This window comes from Eschrichtius robustus, chromosome 8 (genome assembly GCF_028021215.1).
Source record: "Eschrichtius robustus isolate mEscRob2 chromosome 8, mEscRob2.pri, whole genome shotgun sequence".
Classification (NCBI taxonomy): Eukaryota; Metazoa; Chordata; class Mammalia; order Artiodactyla; family Eschrichtiidae; genus Eschrichtius; species Eschrichtius robustus.
Genome location: NC_090831.1, coordinates 23,242,369 through 23,263,520, shown reverse-complemented (window position 1 = coordinate 23,263,520; position 21,152 = coordinate 23,242,369). Strand labels below are relative to the sequence as shown.

At 37.9% G+C, this 21,152-nt stretch overlaps 1 protein-coding gene across 3 annotated transcripts in view; it reads left to right on the top strand.

Annotated features, from left to right (window-relative positions):
• Positions 1-304: 304 nt before the first annotated feature.
• The window catches only part of MAGI2 (membrane associated guanylate kinase, WW and PDZ domain containing 2), a 1,349,206-nt gene continuing 1,328,358 nt past the window's right edge, over positions 305-21,152 (top strand). For all 3 annotated transcript variants that reach the window (XM_068550445.1, XM_068550444.1, XM_068550443.1), the window contains exon 1: positions 305-984. In XM_068550445.1, coding sequence (XP_068406546.1) covers positions 684-984 — 301 coding nt within the window. In that variant the 5' untranslated portion in view covers positions 305-683. The remainder of the gene's footprint in view (positions 985-21,152) is intronic.

Here is a 21,152-nt window from a genome sequence, read left to right as displayed (position 1 = left end):
GGTCAAGCGGCGGAGGGAGGGAGAGGAGACAGTGGCGAAGCGGCTCCCCACCCGGCGCGCGCGTGCCCCTCCTCCCCCTCCAGCCCGCTCCCTCCTCCTCTGCCCTCTGCCTCCTCCCGTGCTGCCAGTACAGTACAACTAGTACGCGCGCACACAGGCACAGACACGCGCGGGCGCGCGCGGACCCTGCCGCTGCCACTGCAGCTACCATGGATATCAGCTAACAACACACGCTCAGGCGCGCGCGCGCGCTCCCACTCGCACCACGCAGGAGTGGCCCCCGGCATCCTTACCCTCCTTCCCCACCCCCACCCCACCCGCTCCCCAGCTCGGCTACTGCTCGCTCTGGCTGCCGCCGCCGCCGCCGCCGCCGCCACCGCCGCCACCACCGCCACCACCACAGCTCTCTTCTGCTGCGGGGCCACAGCCTTGAGTGTCATTCAAGGGACAGCACAACCTCACCCAAGCTCTCCTACCTCTGCCCAGCCGTCCCTGTCATCCTCCCCCTTCCTCGTCCACACTCCATCCAAAGAAGAGGGAAAGCACCGAACAGAGGCGGGAGGAAGGCAAAGTCTGCTCTTCTCACCTCTTGGCCCCCTGGCTCCTCCATCCTCATTCTCTCAGCACCAACTCCCCTACCCCAAAGGAATCCCTCAGGAGCTGAGGCGACTCACCCCACTGCCATGTCCAAAAGCTTGAAAAAGAAAAGCCACTGGACTAGCAAAGTCCATGAGAGTGTCATTGGCAGGAACCCGGAGGGCCAGCTGGGCTTCGAACTGAAGGGGGGCGCCGAGAATGGACAGTTCCCCTACCTGGGGGAGGTGAAGCCCGGCAAGGTGGCCTATGAGAGCGGCAGCAAGTTGGTGTCTGAGGAACTGCTGCTGGAAGTAAACGAGACCCCCGTGGCGGGGCTCACCATCAGGGACGTGCTTGCCGTGATCAAACACTGCAAGGATCCCCTCCGGCTCAAGTGTGTCAAGCAAGGTGAGCGCAGCGGCTTGCTCGGTGCTTTGCCAGGAGGCTGGACCGCTCCAAGCGCGGGGCATAATGGAAGGGTGGGCTCGCGTGTGGAAGGGGGTGTGTTGCGCGACGGTGGGGTGAGGTCCGGAGAGAACCGGCAGAGCAAGTGGGCTTTGCCCGGGTTCCGAATGGGGGTCTCGGTGGAAGGGAGGGGCGGATTGCGGTGGGGCGTGCAACTTTGTTTGCGCAGTTATCCCCTCCCCTTTGGTAGGTGTTCGGCCTTGTCTGACCTCGGAGGTGCAGGCGAGCTCCCGGGGCAATTGAATGTGCGTCAGCGGCACGGCCCGCAGTGGATGAAGAGCTTTTAGGGAAGGAGGGAAGGAAGGAAGGAAGGAAGAAAGGATGGAAGAAAAGAAGGAGGCAGGGAGAAAGGGGAGGAGGGAGAAAGGGGAGGAAGGAGCAACTTGAGGGTGCAGCGGCATCACCAGCAGGGGGGAGAGGAGTAGGGGGTGGCGGGACGAGCGGAGAGCTGCGCCCTCCGTTTCGGGAGCTGGACTGAAGACGCCTTGGGGGAATCCCTGAGCCACTAGTTGACGAAGAAGGTTCGGGGCAGATTGCTTCGGGCGCTTGGACGGGTCTTCCTTAACTTTATCCCTTCCTCACTCCCCTGTCCCCCTCCCCCGCCCACGACCGTGTCATGTGGGCACCGCGCGTCACGTGCGCACTGACTAACCCGGGCGCTCACCCCGAGCTGGCCCGCGGGAGGCGGTTCGCGAGGAAGGCGCGGCACCAGCAGCGGGTTCTAGCGTTGGGGGTCAGGAGGAGAGACGTGGTTACCGGAATGTTCTTTACTATGAACATTGGGTTGAGTGGAAGTTCTCTGTGGTCGGACTCCCCTCTGGCTTCGGATTTGGGCAGAGGGGGGAGGGGGGCGTGTTTCTGAGGAGGAGTTGGATGGAAAAGCCAGCTGGTTGCAACTCAGGCTCGGTCAGCTCCAACCTGGTTTAATGAGGCTCAGCTGAAGGCTGTGATGGGCAATTGCAGAACTCTCTCACTGTCTTTGCCGGAAAGAAAATTATGGTCCGGAAGGAGGGAAGGGGGAGATAAAAGTTTCTTGGGAAGAGGAGAACTTTAGCTCGAATAAAGTAGTGTATCTTTGTTTTCCACGTGGGATTGCACACGTTTTGTAGCTCACATTCGCATCTCGTGTGTGGCATGTATGTATATGTGCACATTCACATCAATCTAAAGGTTTCTTGTTGGTGATACATTGTTTGTCCTGCCTCATCGATGGAATTGAGCTGTCATTGCCTGCATTTTGAACAAGCACTTAATCTTATTGTATGATCAACTGTCAAGAAACACTCTTGGGATATGAAACACTCTTAGGGAGCTATTCTTCTCTATAAACCAGTTTTAAAAGTAAGCCAGTGAAAAATGAAATCTCAGTCAAAATTTCTTAACTGTAAATTGCCATACAAAAAGAGTTTTCATTGGGGATTCTTGAGTATTAGTAGCTGATGACTTGAGATAGGCTAATGTGAACATTGACTTGTAGGTCAACATAGCTCCATACTGAATGAAACTGAAGAATATGAGTTTGGTAGGAAGGCAAATAGAGTATCTTACTATTTTTCAAGATGACATACCACAGGCTCAAATATAGGCGTTCATGTTAACATATTTGATGTCATGGTACTATCTTGTAGCAATAGATATAAATGTAAGGTTTTGGTTTTGAGTCCAAAAATCTACTTTACAATTGATGACCATGGTTTTTTTGGCAACAAGGTTGGTATTTGTAGTGGAAAGTGGCTGAAAACCTTAAGGCATTGTTAAGTTGGACTAATGATAATATCCTAATGAGGGAGGTGATTGTCCTATTATAGTTTATAATTATTACCACATTTTAATGTACTCATTCTGAGCACTGCATTTTGAGATGGACCTTCCCAAACTGTAACTCTAGCAGCAAGAAAAGAAAAGAAAGAAAGGGAGATTGTTGGGTATTGTCAATCTATTCTATAAAATCCAGTGGAAAGACTTGGAAAAGTGAAAGCATGAAAGCTGTCATTAAATATTGAAAAGCTATCAAGTAAGAAAAGGAATTCTGACTATCCTGTGATAGTCTATAGGGTCAAACTAAGATGAATCTATGAAAATGTTTAAAGGATGAAGCATCTTTACTTTATTAAGAAGATTCTAATAGAGCTTTAAAAAATAAATCTGTGGACTATATTGTGAACTCATGAGCCCCCATCATTGTGAGTGTTTATGAAGAGGCCAATGACCACATGCCATGGATTCTTACGTAAGATGGGTACCTGGACTAGATCTCATTTATATCCTTCCGTGATTTGATCCAAGGTAGTCTCTGATACTCAACTTCCGTGTTAGATTTTATTTGGAAGATTACTGTGTTTAGAACTCATGGCATATACACATATAACGTGATATATTTAGGGAAAATTTCTTTTCATTCTGTATTAACCTTCAGTTCTGGGCTTCACTGGGCCATTGATGATTGATGTTCATAATGATGTTCACAGAACCCCCACAGGGATCTGATTAACCTCCTGAATCACTAACCAAGGAGCAAAAATAATTGCTTCTTTTAGCTTTTGTGGAAAATATAATCCTCTTTTATATTCTTCTGTGTATGGTGATTCATATACTATTCCCTTGTTGAAATCTTTCTTTCCCTTGTCAAATAATAATAGGTTTACTTTATCATTGTAAGCAAAGTGAAAATTTCAGAACTGTAGATACAGTGCCTGTGTGTCTTGGGTTTCACTATAGATTTCACTTGCTGGAAAAATATTTAGAAACCCTTGGCTCAGTAGTTTTATTTCTAGAGAGCCAGTAAACTAGCATAACTGAAAAACTTAAACATGGCTTGTTTAACAGTTGTATTTTTAAAATATTAATGAGATAGTTGATTTTCAAGTATTCAAGCATTGGGTATTATACAGAAACTACATATATAATCAGGTAAACTAAGGCAGATTTTGCAAAGAAAAGAAGTTTGAATAACAAGAATATTGATTGAAAAGTGCACCAGATAAAATTGCATTGTTTAATCACTTTTTATTTATGTGTTTGACTAATTTTATATTACAGTTGTTATAAGATTAAATTATCATAATTTTAAAAGAAGGTGAACTACCAGAATTTTAAGACACACTAGGCAAATAGATGTAGTTTTTCTACATTGTATAAATGTTTTTAAAGCCATTTTTGAAAGCCATTTAATTAAATTCAGGGGATTTCTTTTTTAATTTAAGCTGCATTTAATCCACACAGTGATGAGTCACATATGAAAAATATCCTTTATTGTCACATCCTATTATTATTTATAAACTATGGCTTTTTAGTTTATAATAATAAACTTTCCTCACCAAACTATTTAATCTAAATTAGCACTTCTGTTCTATGATCTCATTAATGCAGTGGACGCAATTGAAGGAAGTTTCTTGAGTGATTTTGAGATCTGTGCTGAAGAGCTAAAGGTTTTTTTTTTCTTTTCTTTTAAAATCTGCACTAAAGTTCACAGCAGCCAGTTACATAGACCATTGTGTCCTACATTCCTTGCTACTGCATCTAAAACCACATGGGGACCTACATAGCCTGAACTTATTTTCCCGTTTAGGATCTCACGATGGAAAATAAAAGACAAAAAGTTTTATAATTCTTCCAATGTAGGAGAAGGGCCAAGTAAAGCCTTTGAAATTCAGTTCTAGAGAAGATGTACATTGCTCTCCCTCCTATTGCTCCTTTCAAAGATGCCTTCAAAGGAAAGAAGATCCAAATTTATTGAGTCATGCTTTCTTTTTGACTGACTTCAAGGTAGTATCATAGAGTTAAACCTCTATGCTTCCTTTATTTGAAAAGCTGAAAACAAATTGTGCCAAATTTTCTGCAAGATTGATTTTCCTCCATAGAAATTTATGTATGTGAATTTTATTGAATTGTTTAAACAATTTGATCAGTTAATTTTTTTAGGATAAAGTATCTTTAATGTTTTGGAACAAGGTTAATGAGACACTTATCTTTGGGCATAATTTATGGGGGATTCTACTTTAGTTTTTCAGTATATTTTTTAATGTATGTAATTTAGGTAGTATGACCTTGAATGCTAAATATGACTGTTTGCTTTTTGTATGTGTTTGTTTTGAATGACAGTAATCTTGGGGTGAAATCACAGCTAATGTATTTAAGTGCCACCATTTCTGCTCTTAACATTTATACGGTGCAATCTTTTGCCATATTTCTTATGCTCACTTTTCTTTTTAGTTGCTTGAAATTCACACATTCACATTCATAATGAGCAAAAAGTTTTCACATTTGACAACCCTGACTGCTTGTAGTTTAAACAATGGCTTTCAAATGCATAGCAGTCCCTGGCTGAATCATTTCCCTCAAGAGTTGTGATAGTGTAGCCATTAAATGTAGTCTCCCAAGTAGCCTGTCTGGGTTTGAATCCTGAGTATGCCACTTAGTATTGGCTATATAAACAAGTTGTCTAGCCTGGGGTAGTAATAGTATCTTGAGAATATTAAATAAGTTATGTATTTAAATGATGTAGTGTCTGGTAGATAATAAGCATTATGTAAGTGTTAGTAAATGTTATTCCAAGCATACTGGTCATTTTGAGCTAGTGTCATGAACTGTTTTTAACTTTCAAGATATTTTACACTTAATTGAAGACTAACTGAAAAATAGAAAATGATTGACTAGTTAATACCATGAGTAATTTGCAAGTAGTAGTCTTCTTTGAAAAGCTTTAATATGAAGAGTAATGCCATTAAGTGGAATGGAAAATGTTTTCACGTTTTAAAAATAACTCTCACTGATACCACCTTTATGTGTAAAGATCTGTTTTATATTTATTTTATACTCTAGCCATAATTTTTCCCCAGTTATTTATTTCCTTTGTACCCATATCTCTTCTCCTAAACAGTTGGTGAATATATTGAATCATTTACTCTAGGCTTGACAAGCACAGAAATCCTATTAGCATTCACTAATTTAACCTTAGGAATTTATTTATACTTCTTGCATGTGACTATTAGATGCTAGTATCATGGGTTTTTTTTAATAATCATATTTTATTTATTTATTTTTGGCTACGTTGGGTCTTCGTTGCTGCGTGTGGGCTTTCTCTAGTTGCGGTAAGCAGGAGCTGCTTTTCCTTGCGGTGGCTTCTCTTGTTGCAGAACGTGAGCTCTAGGTGCACGGGCCTCAGTAGTTGTGGCACACAGGATCAGTAGTTGTGGCTCGCAGGCTCTAGAGCGCAGGTTCAGTAGTTGTGGCGCATGGGCTTAGTTGCTCCGCAGCATGTGGGATCTTCCCAGACCAGGGCTTAAACCCATGTGCCCTGAATAAGCAGGCGGATTCTTAACCACTGTGCCACCAGGGAAGTCCCGACTATTATCATGTTTTAAGGCAGAACTTTTATTTCTTAGCTAGAAATCAAGACCTCATAAAGAAGGGCAGTAACGAAACAGAATTAATTCCTAAGTGTTCACAGTCAACCATGTATAATAAAGAAAAATACATCAAAATTCAGCAAAAAGTTTACTTTGCATCTGTGAGCACGTCAGCAGCTCAATATGAGTAATTCTCTATATTAACACTTTAAAGATGAAGGAACCAACAGTGTATTTACCACCAGCCTCCCCCAGTGAGTTTAGCATTTCAGCTGACTTAGTCCCTTCTTAGAATTCAATAGGAACATCTACCTTGAAGGTCCAGTGCCCAATATTAATTTTTAAAAAAAATTTTTAAATTTAATTTAATTTAATTTATTTTTTTATACAGCAGGTTCTTACTAGTCATTAGTTTTGTACACATCAATGTATACATGTCAATCCCAATCGCCCAATTAATCCAATATTAATTTTTAAAAATCTTTCTAAGCTACAATCTGGCTATTTATCGTGATAAGAAGCATGGACTAGGGTCTTACAACTTGCTTAATATTGTGACTCTTTAATTATTTATTCCGTTCTAGTCTCAGCTCCCTCTCTTCTGTTTACAGAAAGGACTGATGTGATATTTCCTTTAATAAAAGTAAATTATAATTAATTTTGTATAGATAATTTAGTAATAGGTTGATAAGTACTGATTTTTACATAGACTTATATAGGGATATGCATCTGCTTAAAACTGTTGTAAAATACTCATATTGTCATAGGAAGTTAATAATTGCTTCTATTATTACATTTCATTGACATGTTACTCTATTAAAAAAGACTCCATTTGGAGATTAATTTTTTTAAAACTTAAAAAAAAATTTGTTTAAAGTTTAATATACAGTGTTGTCTGCTTTGGATAGTCTAGAAGTAACAGAAAAAAGTTTCCTTTTTTGACAACTGATTGAATATTAACTCAGATGCATCCAGTGCATCTATTTTCAAGGATCCAGTAGGTTAATGAGTGGATATTTTAAATGAATAATTAGATTTGTTTCAATATTTAATGTATTTTATGGCTTGTTTTACCTTGGAAAACATTTCTCCCTGTAATTGTTACATGAATCCATGTCCGGCTTTGTGTTATTTTCAGTTATTTTGGTTTACTTAAAAAAAATTTCACTTTTATGGTAGTCATCATATATCCAATAATGGCCCCAAACAAATATGTGACAGAAGAAAGAGTAAACCTTTATAGTGTGAAGTAAAAGATATTTTGAAGATACTGATTTTTCTAATGATAAAATTTGTGGATTAATTTTTTGAACCTTTTAACTGCCTTTAGTGAAACTCGTGCATATGAAATCAGAATTTTTTCTATAAATAACCATGGGTTTAATTAAGTGACTGTGAAATGAAATAGGAAGAAGCAAACTTGTTTAACAAAAAGTGTATATTTTATTTATCTATTTTTCATATTACATTGTGTTTAAAGAAGTTTCCTAAAACATGAGTTCCCCAAATGTTACAGTGACTTATTTATATTGCCATGGATTACAGGTAGCGTAGGGGCTGTTTGCACTTTACATTGCACTTGAAAGATCATAGAGAATGTCTCAGTAAAAATGTTAAATGCAAAAACCAATTATATGTATTTTTAACACTTATTTATCATTTTATAGGTGAGCAATGGTGCTTATCCTAGTATTTTGTATCACTGTGCACAGGAAGGTACATACTTAGCTGGAATATATATTAATTCAAGGATAAAAAAGTGCTGTAGAAACCCACAGATTAATCTAGCAACATATCCTAAGCTTGTCAAAATCTGATTAGCTGGATTGCAAGCATGAGCAAGTTTCAGAGATATGAAATGTCCAGTGTTGCATCTGTGAAGCATTCTGATCAGTCCACAGTTGAACCCAGTTTGCCTTTCTTTGCAGTCTGTGCTATAAGGATGTTAAAGCAACTCTTTACTAGACAAAGTTTCTTCAAAAAATAACAAGCATTAATAGAGACAATAATATTTTACTGTAATTATTACTGTGATAAATATCACTACATCATACTACAATATATAGGTGTATCAAAGTAGCATGCTGTACACCTTAAGCTTACACAATGTTACATGTCAAGTTTATTCAATCAAAAAAATAACAAGCATTTAGGCCTAAAGGGTCACAAAAATCTCGCCAAAATTGTGGCTTATTTCCAAAAGCACCCTGAACATGAATAACTGTAATCTTGCCTTTCTGGCCAGTCAGGTACTTAGTGGATGGCCATTTTGTTAGGACTGGGGCTTTAGACGGAAGTTGATTCCTCTATGGAAAAGCAGGAATATTATCAAAGATGCTCTTACCCATCTGCAGTTAAAATACTAAAACCTTCCTTCTTAGTATTTCTTCTGAAACATTATCTGTAACATTATCTCCTTTTCCTCTTTGGTTGGAAGTACCTTTTCTTTCCTTTTCTTAAGTTCAGTGTGGCAGAGTCACTCTAGTGAATAGCAGATTTGTTCTGTTCTGCTTCTTTGTATACATGGAACACACACACACTTTTGAAACACTAAGGTTCAATGCTAGTTTTTTTTTTTTTTTTTTTTTAATTTATTTTTTGGCCATGCTGCACAGCATGTGGGATCCTAGTTCCCTGACCGGGAATTGAAACCTGCGCCCCCTGCAGTGGAAGCACGGAGTCTCAACCCCTGGATGTCTAGGGAAGTCCCTCAATGCCAGTTTTTAAATCAATAGTCCCAGAAAGGCATTTATGCATGTGAGGATACAGTCTCACTTTAGTCAGAGTTACATAAAATTATTCCATGTGTGACAAATCTAGCTGAAAAGCTTACATAGGTACCCATAAATTTCCAACTGTGAGTGGTATTTTTCTTTTTTTAATTAATTAATTAATTAATTAATTTTAATTTTGGCTGTGTTGGGTCTTCGTTTTTGTGCGAGGGCTTTCTCCAGTTGCGGCGAGCGGGGGCCACTCTTCATCGCGGTGCGCGGGCCTCTCACTGTCGCGGCCTCTCCCGTTGCGGAGCACAGGCTCCAGACGCGCAGGCTCAGTAGTTGTGGCTCACGGGCTTAGTTGCTCCGTGACATGTGGGATCTTCCCAGACCAGGGCTCGAACCCGTGTCCCCTGTATTGGCAGGCAGACTCCCAACCACTGCGCCACCAGGGAAGCCCCGTGAGTGGTATTTTTAACCCTTATTAGTTATGATAACGGGAGACCTAAAGACAGTGAAATCAAGCGCCCAGATGATTTCTGTATTTCATATATATTAGTTGTTAAGAAATGATAATAAGAATTTGATAGTTTGGATTTTAGTTACTTTTATTTACATCACCAAGTGGCTGGTGGGCTACAAATGCCTAGGATAATGTCCTAATGTTAATGTAACAAAGGAAGGGGCAGAGATAAGGGGCATGCTTATTCATGAATTTGATAACATATTTACAGAGTAGTTTAAATTGCACTGGTTTAGTTGTCTCAGAGTAAAATAAGAGGACTGGATCCAACATGCTATGAATATGTGATATATCACAATTCTGAAGAAGTAATCATTTAAAAATAAGTTAAATGATGCCTAACTTATAAGTGTTTAGCTAAAATACAGGTACTAGTGTTGCTTTACTGAGAATTTGAAAATGTCAGGAAAAACTAAGCTTAATTAACATGGGTCCTAAGAGGTTTTATTATGAAGTGGAGAATATGATGATTCGAATTACATTGATGTTTTAATTTAAAGCCATTTTCCTATGTCCAATTAATTTGCTTTGGAGTGTCTATATATGAATTTATAAAGTACATATATACCGTAAACTTTACTAAGAATTATTTAAAATTTATATCTTTGATAGCCCTAACAGTATGCTAACTTACTACTGTGAATCAAGAAAATATCCTTTTATATTCTCACCCCAAGTCTCCCTTTTAAAATTAATTGGAAATTCTTCATTGTCTAATGTGAAGAGTATCATGACACCCTTTATCCTTGGAGAAATTGACCCTTTTAGCATTGAACAAGGAGGTGCTTTGCTTCCACTGAATATGCTTTCAGACAGACTTTAGAAAGTCACAAAGTTATTAGAGACATTGTTGGTTGTCTACCTGGAATGCATTTTTTCTTTTCCCCCTGCCTTCATTCCTTACTGAACAGAACGCCAGTTTTGTTCAAGTATCCACACGCTGATGTGATGCTATGCCATGTGTTTCATATTATGTCAACCTTATCCCAAGGGAATGAACTTAGACTAGTCTAAACCAAGCATGGTAATTCCATCTCTTTGCCAATGATTGTTTTAGGAAATGGCTTATAACCGAGCTCTAAGTAATGAACAGTAAAGTGAAGCCCCTTGGGGACTTTCTGAGAAACTTGTTAGTACTTAAAATAAGATCTAGGACAGATCTATTCATTTTTCAGTCTATGGAAGTTGCTGTACATGGAGGTGATACCTGGGGCAACTGTAGCCATCTTGTGATCATGAGGAGAGTGGCCAAAGGTGGAGAATGGCAGAATTGAGTGATATAAAGTTACTGGCTCCTTGATGGTCTGCTAAAATAATGAGCCCAAACTAGTCCTCTCTTAGGACTTCTTGTTATTGAGCTAACAGTACACAAGATATTTTAAGCCATTTGGGTTGGGTTTTCTGTTATTTTGAGGCCAAAATCTTTTGATTGATATAACTGTAAAATGGTATAAAAATAAGTATTTTATTCCTGTTGTATTGTTTTGGGGAGCACTGGTGAATATCCTTCAAAAACAGAAATCTATTTGAAGAATAAACCAAGATGTATTTTCCTGGAACATAAGCTCAGTCAAATTCTAGGTATGTCTCTATTATCTCATTCAGTTTTGCTCTGGTTGGACCTCTGTTTTAAATTCCAGAAGATTGTGAGCATTCAGAAGTAAAATGTGTGGGAACACAAATTTATTTTAACATTATCCAAAGCAGAACATAATCAAGAAAGCAAACCAGCTACAAAAATATACCCACCAATGCGTGCCAGAAATATTTTGAAATATTTTTGGAATTATGTAGTGTTTACAAATGTCTATGCCATTGATCCAGGAGTGTATAATTATAAACTGACTCATCAAAAATGTTCCAACACCATTCTTCCAGAGCTAGAATTCATCTAGTTATTATTCAATGAACATTTATTGGTAACCTATTCTCTGTCTGGCATTGAACTAGAGACCGGTGATAAAAAGATGAATAAGGCTTCATTAAGACATCGTCTACATCCTCAAGTAGTCCATCCTGTGGTATGTCTATGTGATCTGAGTTAAAAATCATTAAGGAGAAGGTTCTTTCATTACATAATGGATAGCATCCATTATGTAATCAGAATAAAAGTTAAGAAAAAACATTTTGGAGAAGAAATATGGGTTAGGAGTTCTTAGTATTCTACAATATGGATTACAGTTCAAGTAGTTACATGAACTCTGTATATATTTTAATGTTGTGCTTATGTTCTAGGCACTGTGCTAGATAGTGATTGTAGTAAGGTGTGTAAATCTTGATCCTGTGCCAGGAATTTCACAGTGCAGTATATAGTTAAGAGCATGGAACTTTGGAGACAGACAGATGTGGATTCCAGTCACAGCTCTACTCCCATGCTAGCTGTGAATTGAACAAGTTATTTCACATCTCTATACATCAGTTCCATCCTTTGTAAAACAAGTATCATTACAAACCTACTTTACAAAGATGTTATGAGGAATAAATGTTATAATGCCTATAGGATGCTTAGCTTAAGGCCTGGAGTACAGTATAGGCTCAATACTATATATATAATGTATATGTATATATTTCACACACATATATATTGTTTGATGTTATAATTATCATATATACTGTATGTTAATATTCAATTTGGTTTAACAATTACTATAAATAAAAATTTTGAATGGAATAAATATTTGAGAAGATCTATGCCTAGCAGAAGGGTACCTGGTCTCTCCTGAGGTTTCAAGTAACAGTTCATGGAGAAGAGAATACTTCAGTAGGAAATCAGGTGAGGAGGGTAGGAGGACCCTTCTAGAGAAAAGGGCAAGGAGGCATTGATATTGAGAGTTTCTAGGAATGTGATAAAGAAGAGTTTCTAAGTACTAAAGTCTGGAATTTAATATAGACAGTAGTAATAAATGAGCTAGGGCAGTTAGATTGGGCTAAGCTATCATATAGAACTGAATGGTGAACCACTGAGTATTACTGCTTTATTATTATTAACATCGTCATTAATGACAAACATTTGTGCGGTGCTTATTATATGTCAGGTAGTGTTCTAAATACTTTAAGTACATGTTAATTGATTTTACCTCTACAAGGTAGGTACTATCATGAACTCCATTGCAGATAAGAAAATGAGCCCAGAGAGATGAAGAAACTTGCCCAAAGCCACATAATAATGAACAGAGCCAGGATTTAACCTAGGTACTATCTTAACCAGTATGCTAGCTTGCCTCTCTGTGTTAGAAAGGTTTTAAGAACAGGATTAAGAAGGTCATGTTTGTGCATTGTTTTCCCAGTGAGGGCAACTGTAGGCAACATTTCATGGAACACATGTAGGCAATGAAGAGACCTAATTAAAGGAGGTTGAAGAAAGAGGCAGGAAGACCATTCAGGAGGCTATAGATTTACCCAGAGGAGAGGTTTTGAGGTCTTGAACTATAATAATGAGGGTAGGAATGGGAAAGAGAGGACTGAGGCAAGAAAACTGTGGATGGTAAAATTGTCAGTACACGTGATTGTATGGGGACAAAGAGAAAGAAAGGAGTCTTGCTGACTTTCTGGTTTCTTTTAGGTGGTGCCAATCATTATAGAGACTGGCGGCAAGGTGTAGATTTGGGGAGAAGGTAATTCCATTTGGGATATATTTAATATGAGATGTGCAGAAAGAATTCAAGTGGTAGACATCTGAATATCCCATGTCTGAAATTCAGAAGAGTGAGTGGGACTGAATGTGTAAATTAGTGAATATGAGATTATCCAATGAGAGAAAATAAAGGCAAAAAGAACAAGGAAACACTGTGGCATCTACGTTTCAGAAGTCAGGGGATCCCAGGAAGGAAACTAAGACTGTTATCAGGACAGTCTTAACACTGAGTGAGTGGTCAGCACCACTGAACACAGCAAAAATGGTTAGAAAGATGATGTCTGTAACATTTCCATTGCATTTGGCAAAAATGGAGGTCACCTTTGTTTGGCGTCATTTCAGTGGAGTGGGTGGTGCAGAAGAGTTCATGTCACAGGTTTGAAGAGTGAATACGAAGTAAGAAAATGGAAATAGCACGTGCATCCCACTCCTTCAAGAAGTCTGTTTAGTGGGAAAGGTAATGGACAGTTATCTATCTAGGAGATGCATGTTAAAAGAGATAGAGGTGTTTGTGTGTGTGTGTTATGATGGAAGAGACTTGAGCTTGAATTTCTGTATTTGTCACATAAATACATGTTTTTCATCAATAAAAATATTTTAGCAAATTAAGATCCTTTGATTAATTGAATAAATAATTATTTATTATACTTCTGTTTTGTGTCATGCTAAAGCTAGGTCCCGGCATTAAAATAGTAACGGTCAGACCCTACCTTCCAAGACTACAGAGTAGAAGGAGAAGCAATCACATACAAAGCTAACCTTAAAACACTGAGTTTTAGTGTAATGGTACAGAAATAAACATACTGCTTTTAGAGCACAAAGGAGGGAAAGGAAGAAGCAGAGGAATATAATGTAAGGAGTGTGGATCCTGGAGTAAGAGGACTTAATTGGATTCCAGTCCCAAGTTCATTGCTATCATGTCCTTATGGGGCTATTAACTTTCTTTGAGCCTCAGTTGCCTCATATGTTATAGAATGGTTGTTAGAATCCAAGAAGGTAATGCCTATGGAAATGTTTTCTAAAACTTTAGTGTAGCTTAGTTGGAAATGTTATTACTTAAGAGATGGAAGATCACTGAGGGTGTGTGTATGTGTGTGGGGGTGCTTCACAGCATAAGGGATCTTTGAAATGGGCTCTAATGCATGAGTGGGAGGTGGGGAGGTGTAGAAAGCAGAGAGGAGAGCATGACCAAAGGTGGCAGAGGGTGAAAATGACCCTCCTATAGAGAGAACTAAATACAGATCAGTGAGGCTAGTGAAAGGGGTAGCTAAGTAATCTTGATATCAACTGAGGATTTTTCCAGAAAGGAAACTTAGAATCATATCAGGGAAGGTATTAAACGAAAACCTAAAGAGTTTGGACATTATTCTCTAGGTGAGTAAAGCCACTGAAGGTATCTGAACAAGGGAAAAGCATAATCAAAGTGATTGGGGTTTTTGGTTTTTGTTTTTTGAGGCGTGGGGGCAGGGAGGAAATGTGGTGTGAGGTATGTATTGAGAGGAGAAGAAAGTGAGAGCAAGGCCTAAGGTCTGGAATCAGCGGTGGGAATGGAAGGACATGAACTGGAGACATATTATAGAGGCAGGATGGAAAAGGATGTATATCCAAGTGATTGGGAAGTAGTGGTGAAGAGGAGGCAGGAGTCAAAGATAACTGCCCTGGGGGTGGGTGTTCAGAGTAGATGAAGATGCCATTAACTACAGATGTTAAAATTTAATCTACAGGAGAAGTGGCTTCGGGCTGTTTTAGAAATCGAAAATTGCTGTCTTGGACAACTGTGGAAGAAGCAGCATGCTATTTTCAGCATATTTGACTCTTAGTGAATGAGTAATATGATTATATTCACCAGATATTTATCACTGGTTTTACTTAAAACAATTTAGACTAGGCCTTGGAGTTAGAGACAGTGAGTTAAAAGAATAAAGTTATAAAATGACCTATTTTTCATTTTTAACAGATTTTCTTATTTCATGTTGCTTCAATTGAAACAGTGAGTGGAAAAAAATGAGTGCCTGGGAATATAATATGTTTGAGGTTCCTGGCAGATGGCACGTTTCTGATGTTCAACAGTTGTTGGTCACATACATCTAGAGCTCACAAAATTGCTGGAGCTGCAGATTAGAGAGTTGAGTTATGCTCTTTTTATGATGGTAGCTGTAGCCCTTCAGGGAGCTATGGTCCCTTTATAAGAGCATTGAGAGTGAAAGGAGGCCAAGAATGGGAATTTGAGGGATGCCTGTATTTAACAGGCCTGTGTATATAATCTTCTTTGCTTAGTACTTCTAACTTAGAGGGTGGGTGTCGGGGGTAGGGGGGAACATAAATCTGTAATAATGTACAAACCACTTTTTAAATTTGGTTCTTTATAATATGTATCATATAGGATACATTTATCATATAAGGATTTTTAATGTTAATGTATCACTGTTAAGCACTAAAGTTAATGTTTCTAGCAAGTCATATACAAACAATAATAGTGGGAACTCTGTCTTCAACAGTGCTGCCTTTATCCGCTGTATGTTTTTAGTTTTAATTCAGAGATCACAGAAGTAAAACTGCCTTATTTTCTGGTTCTGTGAGCTGCTATTTTGAGACCAAGATATTTGACCATTGATGTAATATTCTAGGCTATATTTGGAGTAAACCTTGAAAATCCAAACTCTTCTCTAAGTTTTACTAGGAATTCTTCATTGAAACTGTTTGTAATGAATTACCTTCTCTGTCACATAAAATTATTCAAATGTTTCCACATGGCAGTGGTAGGACTGTGCATATTTTTGAGCACTCAAAATTTTATCTTCTTTCTTTCAGGTATCTTCTCTAGTTCAGGGTCCCAGAAATGAAATATGAAGTATTTTGAACTGTATGTGGTATATAATTTTGGTTATAAATTAAAAGAATGGCATATACATCTCAAGATCTCAAGGTTCATTTATTTTATCCACTATTGGTACGTGAGAATTAGATCCAGAGCCTCCTGATTCTTAGTATCACAACAAAATATTTACTCATTTCTATTTGCTATAACAATGGTTGGCTGATAAAGTTGTCAAATATGTCATTTGCATTAGACCTGGAATTCACCCAGTAGGGACAGCATCTAGTTTGTGTTTATTTCCTTAGTACTTGGAATGATGCCAGAAAATATGTAGAATGTTTAGGTAACATTTTGAATGGATGAATGATAAAGGTCTTCTTTCCCTGTAATAGTTGATTTATTTGAAACATTATATTTGTCAGGGTTCACCAGAGAAACAGAACCAATAGGAGACATATATATGTATATATGAGGGGAGAGAGAGAGAGAGAAATAAAGAGGAAGATGTTTATTATAAGGAATTGGATCATGTGTTTATGGAAGCTGACAAGTCCCAGTATACGCAGAGTAAGTTGGCAAACTAGAGACTGAGGAAAGCTGATGGTGTAGTTTAGTCTGAAGACCAGCAGACCTGAGACCCAAGAAGAGCTGATGTTTCAGTTTGAATTTAAAGGCAGAAGAAAACTGATGTCCCAGTTCAAAGGCAGTCAGGTAAGAGTAAGAAGTCTCCCTTACTTGGGGCAGGGTCAGCCCTTTTGTTCTGTTCAGGTCTTCAACTGACTGGATGAGGCCCACCCACATTAGGGAGGGCAGTGTACTTTACTCAGTCTACTGATTTAAATGTTAATCTCATCCAAAAATGCCCTCACAGACACAGCTAGGATAATGTTGGACCAAATATCTGGGCACCCTGTGGCTCAGTGAAGTTGACACATAAAATTAACCATCATCTACATATAGAACCTCTGCCCATAATTAACAAACATTGGTAAGTATAATCATTTTAGTCTACAGCTGTATCCTTGAAATATTTTTAAACATTTCAAATAATTTGTTTTTGAATATACTCACAGCTCTTTATATTATGCTGTGGTAGATTTTTGGCAACATGATCACTACCTACCTCATCCATTATGAGACTCATTTTGCTAAAAGTGTTATTTTTTCCTCCAAATATGCCTATTTTGTTCTGAAATGCATTCTTGCCCATCATTAATCCAAATCACAAAATTTTCCTAGTGTATCATTTCCATCCTTACACTGAAACTTGTGAAAGGAATCCGTTTCTGTTTAATTTAAAAGTTATGTGTTAAATAGTTTAACATATGTAACATATATAACGTATGCTTACTTGATTCAAAATAGTATGAGCCCTGTAAAAAGCCAGGTTGCTCAGTTGATTACCCATCAACATCTGAGAGAGTTTAGCTACTAATAATTGAGGCGGAATAACATTGCCACAGACCTCCAGTATTAGAAGGTAGCTTAGAAGGTTAGTTAGACTAAGAGATCTTCTTTATTGGGACATTTAAATTGGCTCTTTCGCTCCAGCAGGGAGATTTTCATCTAGGAGGAGAATTGTTTCAGGCTGTTATAGGAGAGAAAATTGCTCTATTTGAGAACTAGGGAAAATGTAGAGGTGGTAGATTAAGTGGTACATAGTAAATTAGTAATAAAATGGTATTCACGTCCCATCCCTTTAAAAACATCTTTAAATTGTCTGAGTAATCAGAAATAAGAGCTCAGTCAAGAAAAACGCAGTACACATTTTTGTACTAAGAGTAATTTCTCCTTTTCTTTTTTCCACCTGATATTTTGATGTATTTGGTTGATAGGTAAATCAGTAAATTTTCTTATTTTTCAGTTTAGGTATTCATGTGACATTCCCTGAAGTAATTCATGTTGAACTTGAAAGTTCATGTTACATAGCCCTGCAACGTAAGCATTGTTGAATTTACTTAGGGACAATTAATAAAAAATATTTAGTAATAATAACAAAACCTGCTAGGTTATATTGACCACTTAGTACATTCCAGCCACATGTACTTTCTCATGTGACCAGTGTATTAAACAGGATGGACTCAAAGAGTACAAACAAGAAAAATTAATTTTCCTCTCACCCCTGCCTTACTAAAGACCTCACCACCCCACCTTATAATTGTTTTTACTTTCGTGTAACAGAATATAGTCTCACTTTCAGGTATTAAAAAATGTAGTTTGTGCAAAATATTGTACAAACTTTAACCTTGCATCCAGTTGAAAGGTTCTCCTATCTTTTGAGCTCAATCTTGATCAGGAACTCTGGAACCCAATAATGAAAAAGTGTGGTTTGTTTCTTTGCTTTATTTGCTCCACCTCCATTCACGCTCTACCTGTCTCCACTGAGGTCAGGTCAAAGGAGGAGGAAAACTTCATATATCCTTGACTCATCATGTTGTGGAAATTCAGCCACATCTCTTCATGTTCCAATATCATGGGCAGCTCCACCCAAGCTCCCACCTTCAGGATTCTATGGCAAGAAGTGGGCATAAATCCCTGTCTTTATGAATATCCCCAGGCTTATGGGAAAACCTTTCAAGTTCATCCAAGAACTCTCTCAGAGTTTGCTTGTGGGTAGCAGCATGGGGCAACTATGACTGTTTCAAGAATTTAACAAGCAGCTAGGCTGGGAGTAATCCTTGTGAGTGACCACTTTCTTATGTGCAGCACAGTCTGAGAAGGAAGGTGAGATGACACTTCATTGTCTATTAAGATTCCCTTCAAGGAATCTTTTTTGTGGAATCTCTTTTTCAGATACTTAGTCTTCTCATCTGGGCTATTGGGAGTGATGGTCTTTGGACTGGTTTTACCATGGATATAATTGATAACTTGCTTATTTCCCATTGTCCTCAGCTATGAAGCTACATTCCAGGAAAACAGGAAAAGTCCCACTTCAAATCTAATTACATTCATTGAAGGCTCACATTAACTCTATGAGGAAAGTGATATTTATCATCTCAGTTAAACCTGAGGAAACTGAAGCATAAAGTTTCATTACTTGCCCAAGGTCGCTCAGGTTGCCCAAGGTCACTGAGTACTAAATGGCAGCCTGACTTAAAAGCCCATACTCTTATCCACTTTATTGTGTAAGAAACAGGACAGAGTCTAGAGAATTAATGATCCAATACCCTAGATGGGTGCCCAAAACTGCAGAGCAGACAGTTGTAATACCCAAATATTGTGTCACTTTTCTAGTTCTGTTTCCCTTTCCAAAACTTCAGAATTTCTGTTAGAGGTGACATGCATTTCTTTTCTTTCTTTCTGTCTTAGAATGATTCAGACACTTCAAAATTAATCCCTAATTTTCATGTTGAAATCCTAAGCATCTTAGAAGTGTTATAATATTTCTTATTCTGCTGTCTCAGTATTGCATAGCGTACATCATTGGCAACTATAAAAATACTATAACAGGACTGTGTTAAAAGACAAGGAGAAACAAATTCTACAAACGACGAAGAATTTAAAACGCCCTTAACAGTGTTTTTTTGCTTTCTGAAGTTTTTAAACAAATTTTATTTTGTGAACTTGAAAGTTTATTACATTATCCCTTTATATGAATTTTTTTTTTCAGAGATCAAACATTTCTTATTTGTCTTCTTCCTTACCCTCTAGGAAATTGTTAGTCTTATTGCTACACTTGACATAAATCTGCTGTTTGTTTACACTCAGTGGCATCCAGATACTTTATAAATATTGCATTTCCAAAATGTATCTACTTGTAAAATGTAAACTTGGGGATTTGGCTCCAAAGAACTGTCTTATCTCAGGTGTTTTGTTCTAGTATGCTCATGTGGAGCTTATATTTAGTATTAGTTGGGTTGCAGATTTATTTCATCTTGCCTAGCAGGATCAGCTATTTCCTTCTGCTGGTTCCAATTATTATGATTATTTCCAGCCTGAGTGAAGTTTAGCAAAAGCAAATATAGAAAGGGAAAGAAAAGAATAGGCTATTCCCTTAAGCTAACATTCAAGCTTATCAGTCTTTATTTCACTGCAGAAACCATTTATTAATATTTGGAGTTAACAATTTAATATTGATTTTGGTCTTCTTTGGTGTTCCAGACATAAACCCAAGTGTGTGCAGGGCACAGTTTAACACTGTAACATAGTATGGAAGATGCCATTTCCTTGCCTCTGATAGATAAGGCTGTTGTCCTTTTCTGTTAGAGAAGCTAGAGGGAAGATGGATTTGTATTTGTTGAGTTTTGTTGTATTCCTTGCACATGTAATATATGAAAAAGTAGAGGTTATGAGCACATATGTGTTAGTACATACATAGTAAACAGTATTTATAATTAGTTGTCTGATCACATACTTGGGGTCATTTTGGAGACTCTTAAGTACTTTTCTTGTAGTCTGTGCTTGGGGCCCCAGACATTTGTGTGGATTAATCTTGTGGAACTGACAATTGAGTAGGAGTCGAGAAACTCATTCCTATAGGTTGCTTTTTTCCTCCATGTTTCTTTAGTAAATTTGTGGCACAAAAACAATTTTTCCTCTATTCCCAAGGACACAAAGGGTTTTGATAAAAACCTCTAAGAACTTAACTCATTCTAATAAAGTTGCCTGAAGCTTTTATATAAACTTGAGGATTCAGTGGGAGTGGAGAATAAGGTCAATAAAGACATCAAATTAGACGCTCACTTTGTGAAGTCGCCTCTCTGTCATTTGTTTCCATACAGTCCTAATTGCCAAGGCTAACTAAAAATTCTGCAAAGCCTTATTTTGCCACTATGAAGGAGAGAGATGACTAAATGCAAGAGACAGCTATTGATGTACATTTAAATTTTAAATTAGAATATTAAAAAATTAAACCTAAAATTTCCTATTTAGCAAATAAGAATTTATGTCAAGTACACAAGCATTCTTTGCAATAAATATGCTTGCCTCTTCAGAAAATTATTTTCTTCTATTTTTAATCCATTTAGCTTAAAAACAAAACACATTTTTCTAATTTTCTGAATAGTGTCCCCTGATGGAAACATTGTTTTATTGGCTAACATCATCTTTTTTTTTAAAATTTATTTAATTAATT